Here is a 24,823-nt window from a genome sequence, read left to right on the forward strand (position 1 = left end):
CCCCTTTGTGCTGTGATGCTGCAAATTTCCTCACTGTGGGACGAATAAAAGATGATCTTATCTTAGAATTTCTGCTACTTTATACTTCTTCTCCACTCCATCTTAAAGACAAATATTGTACTTTTTACTCAACTACATTTCTCTGATAGCTCTATTTACTAGTTACTTTAAAGATTGGGATTATAATCAGTTAATAAATTATTGTGCACTCATATAGATTAAGCAGCCAACCAGTATATAAAGTAATTAATATTAGCTCCACCTGTACAAACTACAACATTCAAGTTGTAAACCAACTGATCCATCAAAAATTATAGTCTAATTCTGTAGTATATATTTTGAAATGGGCCAAATTCTGCATTATTAGCCTAGTGTTTTTGCTTACAGTACTTTGAGAATATTTTGGTGCTAATACTTTTGTACTTTTACATAAGTAAAAATTTGAATGCAGGACTTCACTTGTAAAGAGTATTTCTGCATTTACTAAGTTAGGTAAAAGAACTTTGTACTGTTGTACCCTGCCATGGTGGGAAATAAAGAAAATTAAAACTTCCTGTATTTGTGAGTGAATCACTGTTCAATCAAATCATGTTCCATATTGGATTTAGGATATAATAATTTAGGTGTCAATCATTTCTTCTGTTCCTCCAGAGTCCAGAAAATGTTTTGTATGCCAAAAAAAAGATGGGTATCAAAAATGATATTGGCTATGTGTACTACAAGATTTTATTCTGCAGTCTCACTAAAGCCCCCTGAAGCATTATGGGAAAGTAACCTATCGTGCAACGTGCAAAGAGACTCATATTACTCGCACAACTGCTACATTCAAGTTGGAATTCGTACAAAAAACACAGTATGCCAATATAATGTACTGCAGGCAAACAGTCTGGTCAATATGATTGTCCACAGTTACTCTCTGATGAATATCACAATTACAACATCGACAACGCAACGCAAAAATACAGCACAGAAAAACTTTCTTCGTTCACCAAAAGTGTGAATTCAGCTTACCTTACATGCACACACCGAAACTCCTCCGCAGTCTGCTGCTGGAGATATCTATATAGAGTCTAATGCTGTTTGTAGCCATATTTACGCTTCACTTGTCAGCTGACGCTAGCTAATGTTTTTGAACCCAGCTCCATTTCCGCCGAACCAATACACGTCATGCTACGTATTGTGACGTCTTAAATCCCAGTTGATGTCCCTGTCAAAATGTGAATGGACCAGTCGTCATAACTGGGAAATCATAGCCTGCTCACCAAGATCCTCCTCGTGAATTTAGCTCCAGAGTGCGATTTGAGTTTTGAAAGTATTGAGCAGGAAGACAAATACTAATCACGGATTGGCTGATTCAAACGCGTGACCAATCTTGTAGGCGGGGCAGTTGTTACCTGTTTTGGATGTGTAAACAATTTGGTTACACTAACAGCATGAAGTCCTAGAAAGCCATACTTGTGTAAAAGTAGGCTACAGATATTTTTAAAATTATTTTTTATTTACCCAATGGCTTTGCTAGGAGTTAATGTCACCTGTTAGAAAAGTGCTTGAGTGAAAGACTAATATTTACTGTGCTGTAAGTATCGAAAGTAATTTAAAATATTAGATAAATGTTAATTTAAAAAGGAAACAGAAGGATTTATGAGGTTTATTTCTGCATGACAAATACACCTTAAAAATAAAACGCACATTACACTCAAAGAAAAACGCGGTCTTTTCTTTTCTACAGTTAAAGGATTTAAAGAACAAAATCTCGTCTTTTCTTTCCCCCACATTCCCTTATTAATTTGTCCATCCCTTCCTACCCTATTTTGTAGTAGGTGCGTCTGACTAAGATGCTTAGGGTAAATGTAGTGGAATAAAAGTAGCAAATTCAGAGAAGTAAAAGTGAAAGTTGATAGAAATAGAAAAACTCAAGCAAAGTACAGATACTTTCAAAAAGATGAAAGAAAGATACTTTAAGTGACTTTATGACAGAGTTATGTGTGTCTCATTTGTTTTCCATGAGCAGTTATGTATAGTCATTTGAGTCAGGCATTGGGTATGTTGTTGTTTGTTTGTTTGTTTGTTTTTTACCCTTATTTACAGATTTTCAATTTAAAAAAACTAAAATAAAACACACAGCAGCAGAGGGTAAACTGTTACACTGTTAGTCCATTACAATCCACTCTGCTTGGCTTCAAATTCTGAGAAATATTTTGCAGGCATTGTTTTTAAAATTTGTATATTTGGTGTCTTTGTTCATTGTGGTGTAGTCCAGTACATCTGTATTGCAGCGTATCCTGATAATCAAAATCAATACTGGTGATTGCTTTGACGACTGTGACCTCTCCGCCCTCTTGGATGTGTGAAGCCTACATCAGTAATGATACCAATACAGACCTACTTCATGGGACACATTTTGACATGTCATAGCAAGAAAAGTACAGGTGTAAAGATTAGATGATATAAATAAAGATATGAATAAAGTTATTGTGCCATTAGTCAAATGTGATCTTGTTGTAATGAAGTGTTCTGCAACCTTTATTTAAAAATGTACTTTTTACTTGTTTGATAGTGCAGGAGCTCTATTTAGCACCATGGACAGAAACAGAGCAAGTCTGCATATCTGCTACAGAAAGCAGCGAGAGTCTGAGAAAAATAAGAATCTTTCTCAGGGTTTAAACAGCCAGCATTAATAACAACTGCATTCAATTTAAATAAGCAGTTCTAGTCAGGGCCCAGGAATTGTGCCCGCTGATTCCCTGCATTGCTTATTTAACTTACACTTAAAGAAACGGTGTGTAAGATTCAGGGGGAATTAAGTGGCACTTTTGCGGGAAAGACTGCAGATTGCATCCTGCTAAAACTTCTCCCAATTAGAATCCCTCAGTGTTTATTGTTCAGGAGGGTTTACCAAATTGTCTGCAGACGCCTTTTCTTCTCCAAAACAAACTGACCGGGTGATTTAAACTGGTGAAAACACTGAATAAAATAGTCTCACATTACAAATCAGTGTTCTGGGTCATCAGAGATGGGCTGCTAGCCCAGCACCTGCTTATGTGTGCTCACCTTTTTTCTCTAGTAACTTACGATCCAGATATTTAGAAGGTTTTTTTGGGAGCTGAATTATCCAAAGAGGTTTCTTCCACTCCAAAACAAACAGCCCTGATAAAACCAGAAAAACACCAAATAAAGCAGTTTTATGTTAAAAATATTTTTGATTTTTATCATACGCTTTTATCATAGAGCTATAGTGGATGAAGCAAAGATGCAAATGGCCCTGTCAAGAGCTAGTTTTTGGTTTAACCAATCTGGGCTACTGTAAAAACATGACTGTGCAACATGCCAATCTCTGTGGACGAGGCCCCCGAACCCAATGTAGATAAAAATGGCTCATTCTAATGAAACAAAAACAGAATTCTAATTTTTAGGTGATTATAAACTTAAGAAAATGTGCTTATATCATATTCCATTCTGCCAAAATATCCTCCTAAATCCTACACACTGAACTTTAATGGAACTGAGCCACTGTTACCGTTATTAGCCACATCGGTGTGGGTGCATAGACCATGGGTTTGAGAGGCCTTCAGATTGGCTCCTGTTCAGATTTTACACTATATATCTTAAATTAAATCTATTTCACTCTCTGGATCCATAGTTTTTAATTAGTTTTAGATGATAGCATCGCAATTTCAGACAAGAATGAACAAGGTTACTAATATAAAATTATGCTTTAGAGTCCTATAAGGCCCATATCTGTTTGCAAAAACTAAATCAGACTGAGTATCCAGTGTTTTAAAATGATTACCCTTGGTTCCTTTATTATAACATATCTGTACCTTGAATGCTACAGCAAAGAAATACTCTATCAAAATCCAACATTTTAAGAAAAAACACCTAGAGGTGGGTCTGAAAATGTTGTGGTAGCTGTTGTCAGTTTGGACTTGCAGCATTTGATATTGGATAGGAAAGCTGACCCAGTTTTCTGGAGTAAAGAAGTCAGAATGTCCATAGAAACTTCTCAAACTTCTCCAGCTGCATAATCCTCTTCTGTCTGTCCTGTCATGTTCCAAGCGCTCATTTATTATAAATTTTATTTTTTCCACTTAAGTTATGGTTCTCGGAATAGATATGTCAACATCAACAGCATTATTTATAAGAGAAATGAAAGATGCTGAGGATTTTCTAATAATAAACTCTAATCACAAATAAGTCTAAATAAATAAACATCTTCCCCTTTTTTTTCTTTATTTGTACGCGTTGTTTATGTCTTTGTTCTTGTTGAGAAAATAAACGCTTTCTGTTCTTTGTGGTTTCAGATCTTAGGAACAAAATCATACATATTCACAGACCCACAACAGCACATACACACACACACCCACACACACCCACACACACACATATACATACATACACAGCAGAGAGCCAGGCTGATTGGATGGTGGACGGCTGGAGTTGTTATTACAGAGCATCCAGCAGAGTCTGGTTTGCAGGATAAGGCCGTCCTTACAGGGCATTTCTCAGTGTGAACGATGAGGAAACAGCCCACTGTGTGTGTGTGAGCGTGTGTGTGTGTGTGTGTGAGAGAGAGAGAGAGAGAGAGAGAGAGAGAGAGAGAGAGGGAGAGACTGATAGAGACCCCAGAGAGAAAGTTTGAAAGAGGAGGAATAGACAGAATGTGGACAGACGCATCTGTCTGCCTACATATTTTGGCCATCAAATAGAAATCTTGGCAGTGCTTGCAAAAAGTGACTTTCCCCATTGGACTACTCGGTGCCAAGGGTCTGCCTGCAGAGAAAGAGAGTGGAGAATAAGAGAGAAGCTCACAAGACTTTACATTGTGATACAGGGAAGCCTCCAACAAACTTTTCTTTCTGAAAAGACATCTTCATCCTTGGTGTCCATGAAAAACAGCAAAAGAGGGGCCCTTCCAAGCCAGACGTGGAAGTGTAAATAAAGAGAGGACATGCACAGTTGGTTTCCGTACATCTGGGGCTTTGTTGCCGTAATGGGCTCTCGTGGTGCCCATTAGGAACTCATTAGGGATTGATCTACTTCTCAACATTTTACAGACCGCTGACAGCAGAGACATGGAAAAAACCTGCCACCAACATAATAACCAGAGGTGGGAGTCGGTCACACATGTGCAAGTCACAAGCAAGTCTCAAGTTACTTACTGTGGTGAGAATAAAGCAAGTTAAGTCGAGTCACTGTGATATTAGTCAAGCAAGAAGTCAAGTCAATGCTCAGGAAATGAGTTAGCATTTTAGCACTACCAGTCCTTGCATCTCAAAGTTGTAACACAAGCTAAGCTTTAAAGACTTTCACGTTTTGTTCCACGACATAAAATACATACATTTGGCTAAATGAGACTACAGAGCATCATCATGCCAAATACGACTTCACTGACTGGTTGTAGGGATGTTAAGTCATGTAACAGTGGTGTTACATGCTGTAACTTATGCTTATTGTATTTCCGCTTCAAAAATCCTTTAAGTGGTGTTCATTTGCAATGATTACCTTCTAATCAAAACATGTAAGTATCATAAATGTTTGTTTACCACAGAGCTTATTTTCTGCCATGATCCAAAATCTAATGGAAAAATCCTATGCGATATTATGATGAGAGATCCAGGGTGATGCTAACTTCTGCACTGTCCTACAGAAAAATGTCATATCTGCAGTACTCTAAATGCAAATGCAAATATCTAATTTTTAAAAAGTCCCTTTGAGTCATCTGCCTCAAATGCTAGTAAAGTCTCCAGTCATGAATTTGAAGGTAAATTTGAATATTTTGTCATTGCTAGTCAAGCAGGTCTCAAGGCCAAGTCTGATTCGATTCAAGTCATGTGACTCAAATCCCCCGCCTCTGACAATAAATCAACATGTCATATAAAACCTGTGGTGTCACATATGAATTGAAGCATGGAAACAGTTACACACCTGAAAAAGTCTTCTAAAGGAAGGGGTTACAGCAGGCACACATGTTTGACCTTTTCAGGCTTCCATCGGAGTAATGCAATCCACTTTGTTTCCACACAGATCCAGGGATCAACTGTTGCAGCAGGGGATGAGAGGGCCCAGCAGCCGCCGCAGACATCCAGGATCAGAAACTCCAAACAGGGATAACACCCTTTCAGCATTCAATGTTTTCAATCAAGGGATCAGCTACTGTGACTGGAAACAAAATGTCCCAGACAGCTATCACACAGGAGTTGCCGGCAGGCAAAAGCTGGCACGACTAATATGGCTTGTCAGAGTGAAAATAGCCTGGTATTCCGGAAAGGTACAGGCATAACACTTTTGTCTTGTTCATCTCTCAGGAGTCATGCTCTAATAGCTTTTCAGGCTCATATTGCTTTGGTAAGAGGGATTTAAAGTTGCTGTTTCACTACCCACAGAGTGCAGTGATGGAGGTTGAGCTATTCATTTACACATAATTCAGCATGAATCAAATTTATACCATCATAAATGTGATAAATTTGTGTCTTTAGATTAAATGGCATTTGACGCATGGATTTGAGAATTATCAAGCTGCCTGGCTGGGGATTTATTAAAAATAACTCAAGGTACACGGACTGTGCCTTCTGCAGCTCAAGTGTTTTCATGAGTTGCCAAGACTGCAGTGGTACAAAAATATATTGGACAGATAAACAGAAAATACTAAATAGTGTGACAAATCTTTCAAGCACCAGTTGTTTGGTGCTTGCAAAGAACTGTGAGAGATTAAGGACATATGAGATGTGTTCTGTCGCAATACATTTATTTAGCTACTTTGTACCCCAAACTTGTATACTTAGTGACAGAAAGACAGACATCTCTTTTGCTCATGCAAACAATCAAATTCATTGCATAAGAGATAAATGGTTGCATAAACTCTCAGTATGGAAATCTAAACGTCCCACTCACAATTATATGCAGACACCTTTCTGCTTTTTCTGGCAGACAAAATGGTAATTTTAATATATTCAAGTCCTCTGAATTACTTTCAGTGGTTTCTCTTCCATGCACAAATCCTTAGAGTGGTTTTAATAGACAAATACTTGTTACAAAGGTCCTCAGCATCTACAGTAAGCCCTGTACAAAATCCACCCTGCAGTAAAATGTTGCCACCTAAGCCTCTGTAAAACCCAGGGAAAAATCTGGATGTGGACCAGCAGATAGAGCGTCAGCGTGGAAACATAAAGAAGGGTTTGATCTCATTTATGCCCCTCACTGTTCTGGAGGTGATGAAACGAGGCCGGTCTTGAGCTGGGCGAGGTCAGTCCTCTCCTCCACTTTCTTCTACTCTCCTCCTTCCCTCTTCCCCATTAATCACTGTACTCATGAAAATGAGCTTAACCCTTTTCCCTGTGCATTGCTCTACTTCTACTCAAGGACACATTGCAATAGCAGGTATAAGAAGGATCGCTCTGTGCATATTGTACTCCTGCATTTCCATCTAATGGCACCCCTCAGTCTTAGCAAAACATGCTAGACGGGGATTTATCCCATCTTGTTAAGACTGTCACTCTTCCTCACGTTGCCTCATAACAATTAACACTTCCATAAACCCTTTTGTCAAATGCTTAATAGAGGAAAAAATGTAAATGAAGGACTTATCCATACCCCCTTGAGTCTAACATAATTTCACTGGCAACTAAACTATGTGAAAGGATGTTGGTGTATAATATACTGCGTGCACGCTCATGAAAAAGAGGACGACGGAGAGGAAGAGCGAGTAGATAGTGAGAAAGAAGATAAAGTCACAGAGGGAGGAAAAGAAAGAGAAGTAGGTAGAGAATGAGTAAAGAAGAGAGAGGAAGGGTAAAAGAAAATGAGCTTGGTTCCCTGTGTGGCACAGCGCTTCACCACTTAATCATCCCCTGGTCTATAAATAGGCCGTCACAGCCTTGGAATATTGGGAGATTAATGGAAGAGAATGGAATACCATAATGCTCTGAAGCTTCAACACTTTGGTTGAACTTCAGTCGTGCAGATTTCATTTTACTTCACAGTTTATCATAAAAAAGTGTAGAGGGTAAGTTCCCCAGATTGCATGCAGTTTTTCAATCATCTTCTCTGTCTTTTTCTTTTTGCCTACTACAATACGGTCCTACTGGGCGACAGAAACTCAAAGCTAGAATTGGGTCAATTTCTGGTTTTGCCAGTTCAGTCCGGTGTACAAGCTTAAACTGGTTTGATTTATGGAAACCGGCTCAACCTATATTTGTCCTTATGTCACATTCTGGCAATTTCAAATAAGCCTAAGTCACAGCACTAAATCTAACTCAAATTTCATTAGTGATAAGCAATATGACAGTGTGATTAATATGATATCATATTTGTACATTTACTAATGGAGCAAGTAGTGTCATACAGGTCGTGTTTAATTTACTGCAGAGCTGAGGTGGCCGGTGTCGGAGATCAACTTCAGCATAAGGGAGGAGCGCATGCTGTATCTCTGCTTTTGTTTACTTTTTGGGTTGACGTGAGGAAACGTGGCAGAGTCAGTCTAAAACTGCATTTGGTATTTGAAGCCAATGAAAGAGTTGTCCTTACTTGCTGCAGAGGCTGCTATGAGATTAATCATTGTACAGTACTATGTTTCGATTATATTTGCAGCTCACTTTGAAAGCACTGTAGTGAAAGAGGACCGGTTGATTCATGAAGTTGAAATGAGGAATTATTCAAACAAAAACCTCATGTTTTTCACTACAAAAACCTACAAAAAAGTGTCAGGTGGCTGGAGGGAGATCTGCAGGAAGCTGAAAGCTTCTGAAGAGGCAAATGGCCATCACTTAAAACAAGCAAAGCTAACGTAACCTGCTTGTGGCTATACTATATATAATTTCTTGTATACATCACAATATAAAACATGTATTTTCTGATTTAAAAGTTAATGTTACAAATGTAGGAAGGTGCTTATAGCTTTTGTGATGTGGTTTGTTTACATGACATAACAGAGGTGCATATTTAATGGATTCAGTGTGGACGCAGACCTCTGATGTTATGCAATGCTATATGATAATTAGACACTTGCTCTCTGTTGGGACACGGTTTCATTATGTCCCAGTCTGGTCTGGTGTTTGGCTTAATATCAAACTGCTTTGAAAAATTTTCACACTGGCCCAACCCAACTTGAACCTAATGCCACCAAAATATATGAGGGCAGAGTTACTGATGCAGTGCAAACATGCAAGCATTAGCAAAACACCCAAAGAACATAAGGTTTCCCCACAGCAGACAGTGGGAAAAGTTTTCTCCCCTCATTTTACATTCTGTATGATGCACTGCAGAGTTTCTGTTCAGCACCTATCACAAGTGCTTATCTCCTGAGGAAATGTTGACAGTGTTGATGTAGCAGAAATCACCTTGTATCTCCCTGCTCCCCTCACTGCGTGCGTGTGTTAGTGTATGTTTGTGTCTGTGTGCATAAGTGTGTACATTCAAGGGAACTTGTGTGGGTGGAGGCTCACATCAGGAGGATTTGACTTTGAGGGAAAAATGAAGAGAAAAGAAGAGAAGAGAAGAGAGAAGGGGCTGTGGGGACACCAAAGCTGTAGTGATGGGCGAAAATGAATGAACAAATATTTTTGAATGAATCCTTTTACTCTCTGGCATTTGCTGGGTCAGCCTGTCCAATGTTCGGGTGCTAATGTATCCCCAACTTTTCCTTGTTGCCAACTCCATGTTATCATAGATACTGCTTTCTAGTAGCGTAATGAGCAGAGCGATTCTTTTACACTATCAGTTCCTTTGAGTTGATTCATATGAATTTATCAGACCTTTCAAATTTTGATACTTTTTGCAAAATATGATGTGTCAGCATTTCCACAATACTCTGTTATAGCACATGCGATGATAAGTGTACAAGAAGTAATTGAATCAGACTCAAGTCTAGGCCTCCACTGGCCAAAGCCGCTCGGATGGTCATCCTTGCATCTTCAGTGTGTTAATGAGCTTTAGGTTGTAATGTGGAAACAACATGGACGTTACAAAGACGATGTGTTATTTCATTGCACAAAGCATTTCAACAACACGTTGATATTACAGAGGAAAGGAAACAGGTATAGAGAGCCATTAAATATGATTGGAAACTCATTTTTCAGATTATACCGACACCACATGAATACAGCAAAAGACTGGCACAGTGGAGGAGTGAGGGGTGGGTCTGACTGAGAAGCTCAGGACACTGTCGGCACACAGCCTGCCACTCAAAGCAGCCATGTCTTCAATAAAGCGTAACTTCAGGCCTTAAAAAAATCTGAACTGGTGAGTAATATAAACGTACACCCCAGTAAAATTGTCGCAAATGGGGAGAGTTCATTGAGAGACTGGGGTGAGCTCACGTTCACAGGTGATAGTTCAGAGTTTCAAGTCGGTCTGGCAGGTGAACGTATCCGGTAGGTGAGCCGAGTCAAAACCAGGAAAACAGTCCGAGAGTGAGTGCTGGAAGGTCAGGCATTGGTGTGAAGACAATCTGGCAATGAGTGAGTGGAGTGAGGCTGCTTAAATTCTGGCTTGATTGGAAATGAAGAGCAGCTGGGAGCACCAGGTGGAGGTGATGAGGCTGATGAGGGGGAGTGGCCCGGTGGAGAGAGAGGCGGGGTTGCAGTAAGTGGAAAAAAATCCCACAGCAGCAGGAGAGAGGCAGAGCAGACTGTGACAGTACCAAATCGAAGGAACCGATGCTACGAAAAGAATCAGTCTGCCTGTCACTGAAAATCTGCGCTGAAACACAAACTATTACTTCTTTAAATAGAGAGGAAGTTACAGGTCGAGAAAGAAAAAGTCAAACCAAAACAAATTCCATCTGTCATAACTGAGCTGGCTGATTTTTTTTTTAACATTCGCCCATTGCTGTTTAAATGATATCCCTCACCTCCAGCTCTCCATATATCAGTTTCCACCATCTGTTGAAAACATATGAGTCTGCATCCCTCACATCAAATCACAACTTGATGTAAAACTGTGAGCACATGAGTACGATCTTAATAAACTGTGGAGAGGTGTTATGAGTAATGACATAAGGGATTTGTTGTTTATTAGCAGTGTTATTGCCGTTTACAGTTGATTAATTTCCTACAATAAAAGATCATAATCAGGAAAGACTTATAAAGCACATAATGGGCCTTTTTTCACAGGAGACACTTTGGCATGGCGCAAATACAATTATGGCCATATTTAACTGCTTACGCGTCATGGTCCTGGTATCGGGCATGCTGGCTGAGTCACATTGTCATGACTCACTGGGATACTTGAATAGAGCCATTGTTATTGCTGCTAGAAACACCTTTGCTTTTCATACAAGTCAAAATGTCTGCTGTGAAAAAGGCCTGTCATACACTACTTCTTTCATTAAACACAGTAAGAATATATATATATATATCAGACAAAAATTTAAGTGATAAAAAATTTGAACATTGCCTCTTTTTATCCCCCTTGTGTTTGCTTTAGAATCAAGTCTTAGTTTTTGCATGGGCATCCAAAACGAACTTTGTAGTCATGGCACATGCCAGATTTCTGGTTTTGCGGCAAACAAATCCCTCAGTTGGATTGAAGCTGCAAAGTGATTCCAAACAGTTAGTGAGTCAGTATGATATTTAATGCAATAACATATTAAAAGCAAACTTAACAATGAGCAGCTTCATTGCTAAAACCATAAATTAACTGCAAGAATTGATCTAGAGTACTGTTGCTAGGACAAATAAAAATGAAATCTGTAATCAGCCTCTCTATCCTCATGTAGTTCTTCATGTAAGATGTAACTCCTTGTTAAATATCTCAGATTTCCAATTAAAATAAACAATCCTAAATAATGAATAACAACAATTGAATTATTTGTTCTTCTCTCTCTTCAGACCACAAAGACTATGTTTTCTCAAACAAAGCACAAGAATAAAGAAAAACTCAGCAAAAACCTCAGACATTATGTGCCTATTACCCAGTTTCCTCGTGGGGCTCATTAAAATTTCATCTAATCTAATGTAAATGTGCATCTACAAAGTTTCGATTCACTGTTTAAGCAGTAGTAGCTCCAGGCAGTACATCTTGGTGATTTGGAAACTTTGGGAAAGAGTTTTTAATGGTCAAAAGTATTGATTTATTGTTGGGTTGTTGGGCAAATTAGTACATGCAAACTTTTAAATAATTTCCCTGCAAGGCAACTTACATCAAGAAGATCTCCCCTGTGGTGATGGCTGGGGTCATTGTGTCAGTTGTAACAGCCTCAACGTACAGAAGGTGGTCACAGATCTGACCTGGGGTTTCTGCCCTCCGGTTGCTCAAAAGCTCCCGGTCCCATGTTCCACTGGGATTGTCCCAGTCATACCATTTGGTCCAGCACACTGCAGAGAGCAATAAAAGGAGAGACTGGGTGGCTGGTGGTAAACTGTGGAGTCAAAGCACCATTCTAAATGAATGCTTGTGCACATGAACACTGAAAGAGAAGGATAAATCCACTCTGTATTAACACACTGCACATGAATGTGCTCGTACAGTACCTCCTCCACCACAGAAAGTGGGGTGGCAGCTGAAATGAACATGTAGTAACATCAGTAGTTCATCCATGACTGCTATGAAATGAACAGACATTCCTGGTCCCCAGAGGAAGAATCGATCCACGATCCCCTGACTTTTTTTTCACCTACATTTAAACACCTCCAAAGCTGATGGCATACCCATCAGCCTAAGCTGTATTTTGTGTTTAGTGCTTATTAGCACATTTAAGCATGCTAACATGCTAAACTAAGATGGGTAACATTGTGAACATTTTACCTGCTTAATATCAGTGTGTCACGATGCATCTCTGCTTTCTGTGATTCAACAAAAACCAAGCCAAAATATCTTGGATAGGGCAAATACCATCTTGCTCCGGCGATGTCATTTAGAGCCAGAGTCTGCACAGTAGAGATCTTTGTGGTATCAAGTTCTCACCAGTTCACCTGTCCTACCGATCGAGAGCAGGACCATTCACTGGAAGGTTGGAAACTGCCATAGTCACACTAGCAAACTGCTAATTGCTTTCTGGAAAAGGTCATCAAAAAAGTTTAGATATTGTTACAATGTATGTGTCAAAAATGTACATATTATCATCAGTTACCGAGATGAACCTACCAAAAAATCCTGCAATAATGGTGACACTTAACTATTAGAGACAATAAAAAATAAAAATGGTTACAATCATAGAGTTTGACATAGTAAACATACAGAACTCATAAATGTATAAAGGAAAACTAAGAAAATATAATACAAAGTCATACATTACGACTTAGATCCTAATTGTGGATACAGACGAATCTTCAAAACTGTAGGGAAAGTTGTTTGGATTTAGAAATAGAAATAAATGCATGATATAAATTAAGTTCAGAAGAGACATTGTGTTACCGTTCTCTGCAAAAACAAAGGCGACTCACCCTCAGGACCTTTCAGTTGAACAGTATAGAAGCCTGAACCTCTTTGTGGCTAAATGGGCTTCTCTCCTGTCTGTCCACTTAAATACAATATTTTAAATGTTACGTGAGCACAATGGTTTTAACATGTAAAATGACTGATTAGGAACACAATCGTTGCAGATAAGATGTGCAGTCCACCATTCTTCTGTGGTCACTTTAAAACTTATTTGCATACCTGTTTCTTGCAGACAAATGCAGTCACAAAGGGATGTATACATGTTGGTATACAATCCTCTGATTGCAGCATTTAAACCTCTTCACCGAAAAAGAGCTAAGCGGGTCAATATGACATAGAACATGTGTTGCGAGCTCGACCAGATCATATTCCAAACCAGCAAAAACATGTAAGCGTGTATAAATAATAAATTAATATATGTTAATTAACCCAATGGACTGCAATGAACATATGAGCAAGAGGGTCAAAGTTCAAGCTATAATGTTATGACAAAGTAGTATGTCCCCATTGTGCGTGTACTCCATGCAAAAGTGCATACTTTTTAATTGCAGTTGCAATGAAGTAATTAATTTAAAAAGGGGGCTTTAGACTGTTTAAAACCAGCTGAAACTTCTTCCAAAATCCTTCAGTGTTCATTGTTCAGGACTTTTTTCCTGAGGCTGACTAACCACAAGAAAGAAAACTAAGTTATAACATTATATTCCACATCTACCAATATATCATTTTAAATCCTACACACAACTGGAGCATTTACCTTCTTGTCCTTTACAGAACGGCGGGTGACAGCTGAAACTGCACAGCTGCAGCAGCGAATGCTATAATCCAGGCAAAAATGTGGCTGCCTCTTCCTGTTAAAGGCAACTGTCATGCTATCTCTGAAATTATAAAAGGATGATTCAGGTGCAAGTGGCTGATAGGAATTAGTGCATAGCACCTGTACCAGCATTACGGTTATTTTAGAAAGTGTTTAGGTGTTGTGGTTATGTAAGGTGGATAATTTGTCTCATAGTAACAGAACATTTTGAAGCCTGGGTACATCTAGACTCAGTATGTGTGAGAAATTAAACCAAACTGGTTTTGCAGAGATCTCCCTGACTTCTACTTTCAAACATTGAGAATGACCTGCCCATGTAGTGTCCCACAATAATTTACAACCAAGCGTCTATGCGCATATGTGTGTATATTTGAGGTATCTTGTATGGGTGTAAACTCAAATATTAATTATTAATTATCAATATTAAACTTTAAAAGAAAGGTGAAAGAGATGGGATATAGGTCAGAGAAGAGAGAGAGATTGTAAGGGCAATAAAGCTACTCTAAAAAAACAATTTTCCTTAATCAGGCTAATTTATAGGATGAAAAAAGAAGGGACAAACCAAAACCAACTGCTTCTGATATAACTTTGTGTAATGGTGCACAATATAACAATCAGATTCTCTGACATATACCCATTGACATTCCCACATTGCAGTTTAAATGCTATCCAGACTTCCAACTACATGTATATCATATCAAGTCACACCACTGCCAAATCATAACTTCAAGTAAGAATGTAAGCTCATGAATAAGATCCCAGTAAACTGGGCAGAGTTGTTACAAGTACAGAAACAAAAGAGATTTGCTGGTTATTGTTGATTAATTCCCAATACAACATTATGATTCAGAATTACTAGAAAGTAAAAATAGATTGATAAGCGCAGAAAAGGTCTTTTAATACAGGAGATATTTTGACATATAATGTTAGGAAAAGTGTATGTGTAAATGCTACAGTTAACTATGGATGAATTCCATTTAGTTGCTTAAGATGGCATCACACTTGCTCGCTTGCACTGTCACACTGCCACGGCTGGTGGGCATGAAATAATCAAGCCATCGTAACATTAAAATGAATGATACCCGTGTGTAACATGAACTGCAAGTAAAAATGTGAAAAAGATCTGTGATAAAAAATTTGAATGTTGTTTTGCCTTGTCATTCTTATGTTTGCTGTGGAGACAAGGCTTAAACGCCACATGGGCATTCAAACCAAGCTTTGTATACACATCACCTGCAAAATTTTAGGGATGTTTTGAATGAACCCGATGCAAACAAACCATGAAAGAGAAAAGGAAATCCACTTTGCGTAATCATCTTAATTCTGCACATGAAAATAATCACGAAGGAACTACTCTAGACACAGAAAGAAGAAGGGCAGCTGAAACGAACTCGATAATCATTGCACAACTTGTTCTTGAATTGGTCTTGGTTTCTGCAGACAAATCCTACCGTTGTGTCACTCCTAAAATGGAAGCAGAGGGGAAATTACTAAATGCATCCTCTTAAATGATGCCTTTTTCTTTCAAGGCTAGGGGCGTTGAGCCAAGGAAAGCAGTGTAAATGTGTCAATCCCTCACCATTTTGGAATAGACTGAAATTTTTCCCAAAAATTTGAATGGGATGCCAAGGAATTTTGTACTCTCATTCCTGATGTCCAGAGGATGACATCTCTTAGGTGAAATAACAAAGTTGGTCCCCTGGCTTTTCCAGTATCACCCCAGCAATTTATCATTTTTGTATCAACTGAAGTGTCTCTACAGCTATCAAAAGGATAGTCTTGAAATTTTGGTTCACACAATCAAAGCCCACCACAGAATGTAGTGTAGCACTGTTGGTGATCTAATGACTATTAATCAAGTGTCAACATCAGCTCATAATTTAAATTTTCTCCCCTGCAAATATAATTCACTACTTACTTATGAATGACATCCCCTGTTGCAGCTGCAACGACACCAGATAGAGTTCTGGCTTCGATACCAAGCGGTTGAGAGCAAATCTTTCCCGGGTTCTCGTTGCGCCGAAGACTTGGAGAGGTCTTCCCAGTCTCCACTTCCCAGAGGGGGATCGTCTCTGTCAAACCAGGCTGTCCAGCATCCTGGATCTAGGTATTTTTTAATTTGAAAATAAGTAGAATGAAGCCTTCTGAAATTTTCCTGGAATTGGCATATTTTGCGATTGTTTTAAATGTCAAACAAAAAACTAAAACAATCTAAGGAACCACACACCACAGAAAGAGGAAGGGCAGCTGAACACGAACACGATAATCATTAGCACAGCTTGTTCCTTATATTGTCCTTGTTTCTGCAATACGAATCCTGAAGTTGTGTCCACTAATCCCTGTCAAATAGAAACACAGACTGGGACGTAACATAATTTTATGGATAAATCCACTTAAATGTTGGCATTTTTTGGCCAAGCTAGGGGCTTGGGACCAAGGATGGCAATATCAATATGTCAGTCTTTCTGTTGGTTGGTCAGTTTACCCACTTTAGAACAGACTGAAACATCTCCGTAAATACTGATGGACTGCTAAAGAATTTTGTACAGTCAGTCCTGATCAGCAGAGGTTAAATTATTATTTTGCTTTAGTAGTGCCCTGGCTTTTTAAGTAGCGCCTTCAGCAAGCAGACAATTGTAATTGTGAGTGCAATGTTTCTATGGCAATCAAATGGATCAAATGAAATGTGGTTCAGAAAGTCATGCTACTCTCAGAATGTTGTGTAAACTTTTGTTGATCTCCTGACATCAATCAAGTGTAATCATCAGGTCAAAATTTTAATTTTAATCACCTGCAAATATAATTCACTACTTACTTTATCGAATGGACATCCCCTGTTGCAGCTGCAATGAACACAGATAGAGTTCTGGCTTCGATACCAAGCGGTTGAGAGCAAATCTTTCCCCCCGGGTTCTCGTTGCGAATGGACTGGAGAGGTTCTTCCCAGTCTCCACTCCAGAGGGATCGTCTCTGTCAAACCAGGCTGTCCCAGCATCCTGGATCTAGTGTATCTTTTTAATTTGAAATAATTAGCATGAAGCCTTTTGAAATTTTCCTGGAATTGCATATTTTGCGATTGTTTTAAATGTCAAAAAAAACTAAAAAAATCTAAGAAACACACACCACAGAAAGAGGAAGGGGCAGCTGAAACGAACTCGATAATCATTGCACAGCTATTGTTCTTATATTGGTCCTTGTTTTCTGCATACGAATCTCTGAAGTTTGTGTACACTCCTGTCCAAAAAGAAACACAGACTGGGTAACGTAACATAATTTTATGGATGCATCCACTTAAATGTCACCTTTTTCTGTCCAAGGTAGGGGTTTTGCTCTAAGGATGGCAATGTAATCTGTAAATCCCTCTGTTGGTTGGTCAGCTCACCATTTTGGAAACAGACTGGAATTTTTTTCCCAAAAATTTGAATTTTTTTTGCCATGGCATTTTGCACAGACATTCCTGATCTCACAGGAGGATGAATCTCCTAACTTAGGTGGTCCCCCTGGCTTTTTTTTGGTATCACCCCAGCAATCTTGACATTTTTGTATCAACTGAAGTGTCTCTATACAGCTATCAAAAGGATAGTCTTGAAATTTTGGTTCACACAATCAAAAAAAGCCCAAGCCTCCACAGAATGTAGTGTAGCACTGTTGGTGATCTACATTGACCATTAATGAAGTGTCAACATCTGCTCATAATTTAAATTTTCTCCCCTGCAAATATAATTCACTACTTACTTATGAATGTACATCCTGTTGCAGCTGCAATGACACCAGATAGAGTTCTGGCTTCGATACACAAGCGAGTTGAGAGCAAATCTTTCCCTCTGGGTTCTCGTTGCGAAGACTGAGAGAGGTCTTCCCATGTCTCCACTCCAGAGGATCGTCTCTGTCAAACCAGGCTGTCCAGCCATCCTGGATCTAGGTATTTTTTAATTTGAAATTAGTTAGCATAAAGGCTTTTGAAATTTTCCTGGAATTGCGTATTTTGCGGAATTTTAAATGTCAAAAAAACAAAAAAATCTAAGAACACACACCACAGAAAGAGGAAGGGCAGCTGAAAACGAACTCGATAATCATTGCACAGCTTGTTCTTATATTGGTCCTTGTTTATGCATACGAATCCTGAAGTTGTGTCACTCCTGTCAAAAAGAAACACAGACTGGGACGTAACATAATTTTATGGATAAATCACTTAAATGTTGGCATTTTTTGGCCAAGCTAGGGGCTTGGGGACCAGGATGGCAATATCAATATGTCAGTCTTTCTGTTGGTTGGTCAGTTTAACACTTTAGAACAGACTGAAAACATCTCCTTAAATACTGGATGGACTGCTAAAGAATTTTGTACAGTTCAGTCCTGATCAGCAGAGGTTAAATTATTATTTTACTTAGGTAGTGCCCTGGCTTTTTAATGTAGCGCCTTCAGCAAGCAGACAATTGTAATTGTGTGTGCAATGTTTCTATGGCAATCAAATGGATCAAAATGAAATGTGGTTCAGAAAAGTCATGCTCCTCTCAGAAAGTTGTGTAAACTTTGTTGATCTCCTGACCATCAATCAAGTGTCATCATCAGGTCAAAATTTTAATTTTAATCACCTGCAAATATTAATTCACTACTTACTTATGAATGACAAATCCCCTGTTGCAGCTGCAATGACACCAGATAGAGTTCTGGCTTCGATACCAAGCGGCTGAGAGCAAATCTTTCCGGGTTCTCGTTGCGAAGACTGGAGAGGTCTTCCCAGTCTCCAGCTCTCCAGAGGGATCGTCTCTGTCAAACCAGGCTGTCCAGCATCCTGGATCTAGGTAATTTTTTTAATTTGAAATAAATTAGCATGAAGGCTTTTGAAATTTTCCTGGAATTGCATATTTTGCGATTGTTTAAATGTCAAAAAAACTAAAAAAATCTAAGAACACACACCACAGAAAGAGGAAGGGCAGCTGAAACGAACTCGATAATCATTGCACAACTTGTTCTTATATTGGTCCTTGTTTCTGCATACGAATCCTGAAGTTGTGTCACTCCTGTCAAATAGAAACACAGACTGGGACGTAAACATAATTTTATGGATGCATCCCCTTAAATGTCACCTTTTTCTGTCCAGGTAGGGGTTTTGCTCTAAGGATGGCAATGTAAATTGTAAATCCCTCTGTTGGTTGGTCAGCTCACCATTTTGGAACAGACTGAATTTTTTTCCAAAAATTTGAATCTTTTTGCAATGGCATTTTGCACAAGACATTCCTGATCTCCAGTGGATGAATCTCCTAACTTAGGTGGTCCCCTGGCTTTTTTGGTATCCACCCCAGCAACTTGACATTTTTGTATCAACTGAAGTGTCTCTCAGGCTATCAAAAGGACAGTCTTGAAATTTGGTTCGGATAATCGCAAAGCCCAGCTCAGAATGTAGTGTAGCACTGTTGGTGATCCCCTGACCATTAATCAAGTGTCAAAACATCATCGGGTCAAATTTATAATTTTAATCACCTGCGAAATATAATTCACTACTTACTTGTGAATGACATCCCCCTGTTGCAGCTGCAATGACACCAGATAGAGTTCTGGCTTCGATACCAAGCGGCTGAGAGCAAATCTTTCCAGTGGGTTTTCTCGTTGCGAAGACTGAGAGGTCTTCCCAGTCTCCACTTCCAGAGGGATTGTCTCTGTCAAACCAGGCTGTCCAGCATCCTGGATCTAGGTATTTTTTAATTTGAAATAAGTTAGCATAAAGGCTTTTGAAATTTTCCTGGAATTGCATATTTTGCAATAATGTTTAAATGTCAAAAAAACAAAAAAAATCTAAGAACACACACCACAGAAAAGAGGAAGGGCAGCTGAAACGAACTGATAATCATTGCACAGCTTGTTCTTATATTGGTCCTTGTTTCTGCATACGAATCCTGATGGTTGTGTCACATCCTGTCCAAAAAGAAACACAGACTGGGACGTAACATAATTTTATGGATAAAATCCACTTAAATGTTGCATTTTTTGGCCAAGCTAGGGGCTTGGGACAAGGATGGCAATATCAATATGTCAGTCTTTCTGTTGGTTGGTCAGTTTTTAACACTTTAGAACAGACACTGAAACATCTCCGTAAATTACTGGATGGACTGCTAAAGAATTTTGTACAGTCAGTCCTGATCAGCAGAGGTTAAATTATTATTTTACTTAGGTAGTCCTGTCTTTTAAGTAGCGCCTTCAGCAAGCAGACAATTGTAATTGTGAGTGCAATGTTTCTATGGCAATCAAATGGATCAAAATGAAATGTGGTTCAGAAAGTCATGCTCCTCTCAGAATGTTGTGTAAACTTTGTTGATCTCCTGACCATCAATCAAGTGTCATCATCAGGTCAAATTTTAATTTTTATCACCTGCGGATATAATTCACTACTTACCATTGATGACATCCCTGTTGCAGCTTGCAACGACACCAGATAGAGGTTCTGGCTTCGATATCCAAAGCGGCTGTCTGAGGTTGCAGCCAAATCTTTTCCGGGTTCTCGTTGCGTGAAGAGACGGGCTCGATAGGTCTTCCAGTCTCCAAACTTCCCAGAGGGATTTGTCTCTGTCAAACCAGGCTGTCCAGCATCCGTGGATCTAGGTAGTTTTTTAATTTTGAAATAAGTTAGCATAAAAGGCTTTTGAAAAATTTTTACTGGAATTGCTTATTTTTACGATTGTTGTAATATGTCGTCAAAAAAACTAAAAATAATCTAAGAACACGCACTCCACAGAAAGAGGAAAGGGCAGCTGAAACGAAACTCGTAATCATTGCACAGCTTGTTTTATATTGGTCCTTCCTTCGTTTTTGCCATACAAATCTGAAGTTGTGTCCACTCTGTCAAATAGAAACAGAGACTGGGGCGTAACATAATTGTTATGGATGAATCCACTTATATGTCACCTTAGAGTTCTGTCCTCTAGGTAGGGGGTTCTTGCGCTTAAGGATGGCAATGTAAATTGTAAACTCCCTCTGTTGGGTTGGTCAGCTACACCATTTTGGAACGGACTGAATTTTTTCCAAAAAATTTGATTTGAATTTTTTGCCATGGCATTTTGCACAGACATTCCATGATCTCCAGAGGATGTATGAATCTCCTAAGACTTAGGTGGTCCCTCTGGACTTTTTTGGGTATCACCCCAGCAACTTGGACATTTTTGTATCAACTGAAGTGTCTTTCGGCTATCAAATTGGACAGTCTTGAAATTTGGTTAGGATAATCGCAGCCGCCAGCTCAGAATGTAGTGTAGCACTGTCGGTGATCCCGCTGACCATAATCAAGTGTCATCATCGGGTCAAATTTTAATTTTATCACACTGCGAATATAATTCACTAAACTTACTTGTGAATCGGCCATCCCATCTGTTGCAGCTGCAACGGGACAACTCAAGATATAGAGTTTGGCTTCGTATACCCAAGCAGTTGAGAGCAAAATCTTTTCCCGGGTTCTCGTTGCGAAGACTGGAGAGGTTTCCCAGTCTCCAGCTTACAGAAGGGATCGTCTCTGTCAAACAGGCTGTCCAGCATCTGGATCTAAGTCGTGTCATGAAAAATTATTTTTTCAACAAGACATTAAGATTCCTTGTTTTGGACTTGGGGCTTGTTGGTGATTGTTCAAATGTCAAAAAAAGGCAAGTGAAATGTGAATGTCAAAACACAGAAGGTGTAAGACTCATAACACTGTACATGATTGTTCTCATACAGTACCTATCCTCCATCACAGAAAAGAGGAAGGGCAGCTGAAACGAACTCGATAATCATTTGCACAGCTTGTTGCTATTTATTGGTCCCTTGGTTTCTGATACGGAATTACCTGAAGTTGTGTCACGATCATGTAAAATAGAAAAACAGCAGGACTGGGAATGTAAATAAGATTTATGGATAAATCCACTTAAATGTTGGCATTTTTTGGCCAAGCTAGGGCTTGGGACAAGGATGGCAATATCAAGTATGTCAGTCTTTTGTTGGTTGGTCAGTTACCACGTTTAGAACAGACTGAACATCTCCGTAAAATACTGGATGAGGACTTTTTAGATGCTAAAGAATTTTGTACAGTCAGTCTGATCAGCAGAGGTTAAATTATTATTTTACTTAGGTAGTCCCCTGGCTTTTTAAGTAGCGCCTTCCAGCAAGGCAGACAATTGTAATTGTGAGTGCAATGTTTCTATGGCAATCAAATGGATCAAAATGAAATGTGGTTCAGAAAGTCATGCTCCTCTCAGAATGTTGTGTAAAACTTTGTTGATCTCCTGACCATCAATCAAGTGTCATCATCAGGTCAAAATTAATTTTTTCTCCCCTGCAAATATAATTCACTACTTACTTATGAATGACATCCCCTGTTGCAGCTGCAATGACACCAGATAGAGTTCTGGCTTCGATACCAAGCGGTTGAGAGCAAATCTTTCCCGGGTTCTCGTTGCGAAGACTGGAGAGGTCTTCCCAGTCTCCAGCTCCAGAGGGATCGTCTCTGTCAAACCAGGCTGTCCAGCATCCTGGATCTAGGTATTTTTTAATTTGAAATAAGTTAGCATGAAGCCTTTTGAAATTTTCCTGGAATTGCATATTTTGTGATTGTCCAAATGTCAAAAAAATGAAAAAATGTAAGCAGACACACCACAGAAAGAGGCAGGACAACTGAAACGAACTTCATAATCTTTACACCTATTCTTCATGCATTGGTCCTGGTTCCTGCAGATGAATCCTGAAGTTGTGTCAATCCTAACAAAAACATACACAGAGTGGCACTTTGTAATAATCAAATTTGCATCACTTTGCAGTCATAGTTTGGCTTTCTTGAAGATAGGCTTCGTAAGGTACTTGCCTATCGTCAGTGTTTTCCACAGAGTAGATGGTGGTCAGCGCTACTGTTTGCAGAAGCAAATGGGATTTGCTCCCAAAAAACTCAGCAATGCATTGCTGGCAATGAGGGTTTTCAGCAAAACATATTTTTGCCACTTAAAAGAAAGCCTACCCCAAAGAAATCAGTCTAAGTAGACATTATACGGAGCATATTACCTTGTTGTCAAGCAGCCTTTTCCCTCACTACATTCTCTCAACCCTTTAACATCTGTTTTCCTATGTAACAATGTAATTGTGCTTCTTGTATAATGAAATATCCCAATATACCAAAAGTATTGGATGGGTTTTCATTAAATTTCGTACTGAAAATCCTGGTGGTCCCCTGGCTTTTCCTCTTGTGCCACTGTCATCTTGACATTTGTTGCTTCAAGTGAAAAGTCTCTACAGCTATTGCATGATTGTCATGAAATTTGGCTCGGACATTCATGGGCCGCTCAGGATGTGGGGTAACCACTTTGGTGATCCCCTGGCTTTAAAGCTAGCGTCATTCTCAGGTCAGAATTTTAATTTGAACACCACCAAAACTAATTCAGTACTTACTTATAAATCACATCCCCAACTGCAGCTGCACTGAACCCTAATAGAGTTCTGGCCTCAATAGTTAGTGGGTTAGAGCAGATCTTTCCTGGGTTCTCTTTGCGAAGATTGGAGAGGTCTTCCCAGTCTCCATTTCCAGAGGGGTCATCTCTGTCAAACCAGTCTGTCCAGCATCCTGGACCAAGGTATTTACTGTGAAATGAGTTTGCAAGTTGTTGTGATTTGTCATTAAAAAGGTACAAAGACGAATGAAATGTTAATGTAAAAACAAAATTTGTGATCTGCTTAACGCCTTAAGTATAGGTGTTACAGAACTCAGTTTATTGTGTCATTCAGTTTGCCAACTTCATGTAATAGTCATAAACTTGCTCTGCTGCAAAGTCTTAACTAACAAGGTTTTGTATTTTTCACACATAGTGCAAAATGGTGCATAAGTGTAATATTATTAGACTTGAGTAAAGGGTCTTACTGTTTTTCATAAGTTGGTCCCACTGTGTTAGACACACCAACGAAATGCTCGTCGCTTTCTGGCAAAGGAAATTAGAAAAATGTTGAGCCTTTCCTGTATCTGTGCACATTTCTGATTCAAAAGTAGCCAAAATTGGACGTATCATCATGCTGTTGTTGAGATGAACCTACCAAAAAACAATCCTGCAACAATAGCAACACTGATCTTTTGGAGAAAATAGAAAATAAAAAAAAGTTAAAAAATTATAACCACAGAATATGACATCAATAACATACAGAACTTGCAATTCTATATGAAAGGAAATGACAGTATAATACAAAGTCATATATTACCAGTTTGATCATGATTGCAGACAGCGAGGGACTTGCGAGACTGCGGGGAAAGTCAAGGAAATTATAACATTCACAGAAATGTACATGGACAATATTTGAATGATTTACTTTTTTATTTAACACATCTTTCAATTTTATAACATAAATTTACAAATGTGCCACATCAAAATAACATTGTTAGATTATAAGAAATTACATGAAATTCTAAAAATTAAGTTCAGAATAGATAATATGTTACATTTCTCTGCAAAAACAAAAGAGACTCACCCATAGGACCTCTGAGTTGAAAAGTATAGTTTCCTGATCCTCTGTGTGCCTGAATGAGCCTCTCTCTTGTCCGTCCACTTAAATGCAGTTTGGAAGATATTAAAATACTGACACCTGAAAACAGTCACACTTACTGGATTCATGTTGCAGACCTCACCCAAAGAAAAT

At 38.9% G+C, this 24,823-nt stretch overlaps 1 protein-coding gene and 1 pseudogene across 1 annotated transcript; both read right to left on the minus strand.

The window, feature by feature from the left end:
- Nucleotides 1-11,430: 11,430 nt before the first annotated feature.
- LOC121955841 lies at nt 11,431-18,099 on the minus strand (annotated as a pseudogene).
- Nucleotides 18,100-18,804: 705 nt separating this feature from the next.
- On the minus strand, nt 18,805-24,400 carry LOC121955842. Its single transcript, XM_042503931.1, has 7 exons — nt 24,389-24,400; nt 24,227-24,260; nt 23,591-23,762; nt 22,806-22,909; nt 22,512-22,683; nt 19,109-19,212; nt 18,805-18,989 (listed from the first exon to the last, which is right to left on the minus strand). The coding sequence occupies exons 1-7, from the start codon at nt 24,398-24,400 to the stop codon at nt 18,805-18,807; spliced, it is 783 nt and encodes a 260-aa protein (XP_042359865.1).
- Nucleotides 24,401-24,823: the final 423 nt, after the last annotated feature.

This window comes from Plectropomus leopardus, chromosome 16, assembly GCF_008729295.1.
Source record: "Plectropomus leopardus isolate mb chromosome 16, YSFRI_Pleo_2.0, whole genome shotgun sequence".
Classification (NCBI taxonomy): Eukaryota; Metazoa; Chordata; class Actinopteri; order Perciformes; family Serranidae; genus Plectropomus; species Plectropomus leopardus.

What these genes read in the sequence shown, in the direction of transcription:
- LOC121955842 (XM_042503931.1), bottom strand. An exon ending in ACAGGGGATGTCATTCATAA is followed by an intron (nt 19,213 to 22,511) that starts GTAAGTAGTGAA and finishes TCTATTTGACAG; the next exon opens with GAGTGACACAACTTCAGGAT. An exon ending in CTGCCCTTCCTCTTTCTGTG is followed by an intron (nt 18,990 to 19,108) that starts GTGTGTGTTCTT and finishes AAAATTACCTAG; the next exon opens with ATCCAGGATGCTGGACAGCC.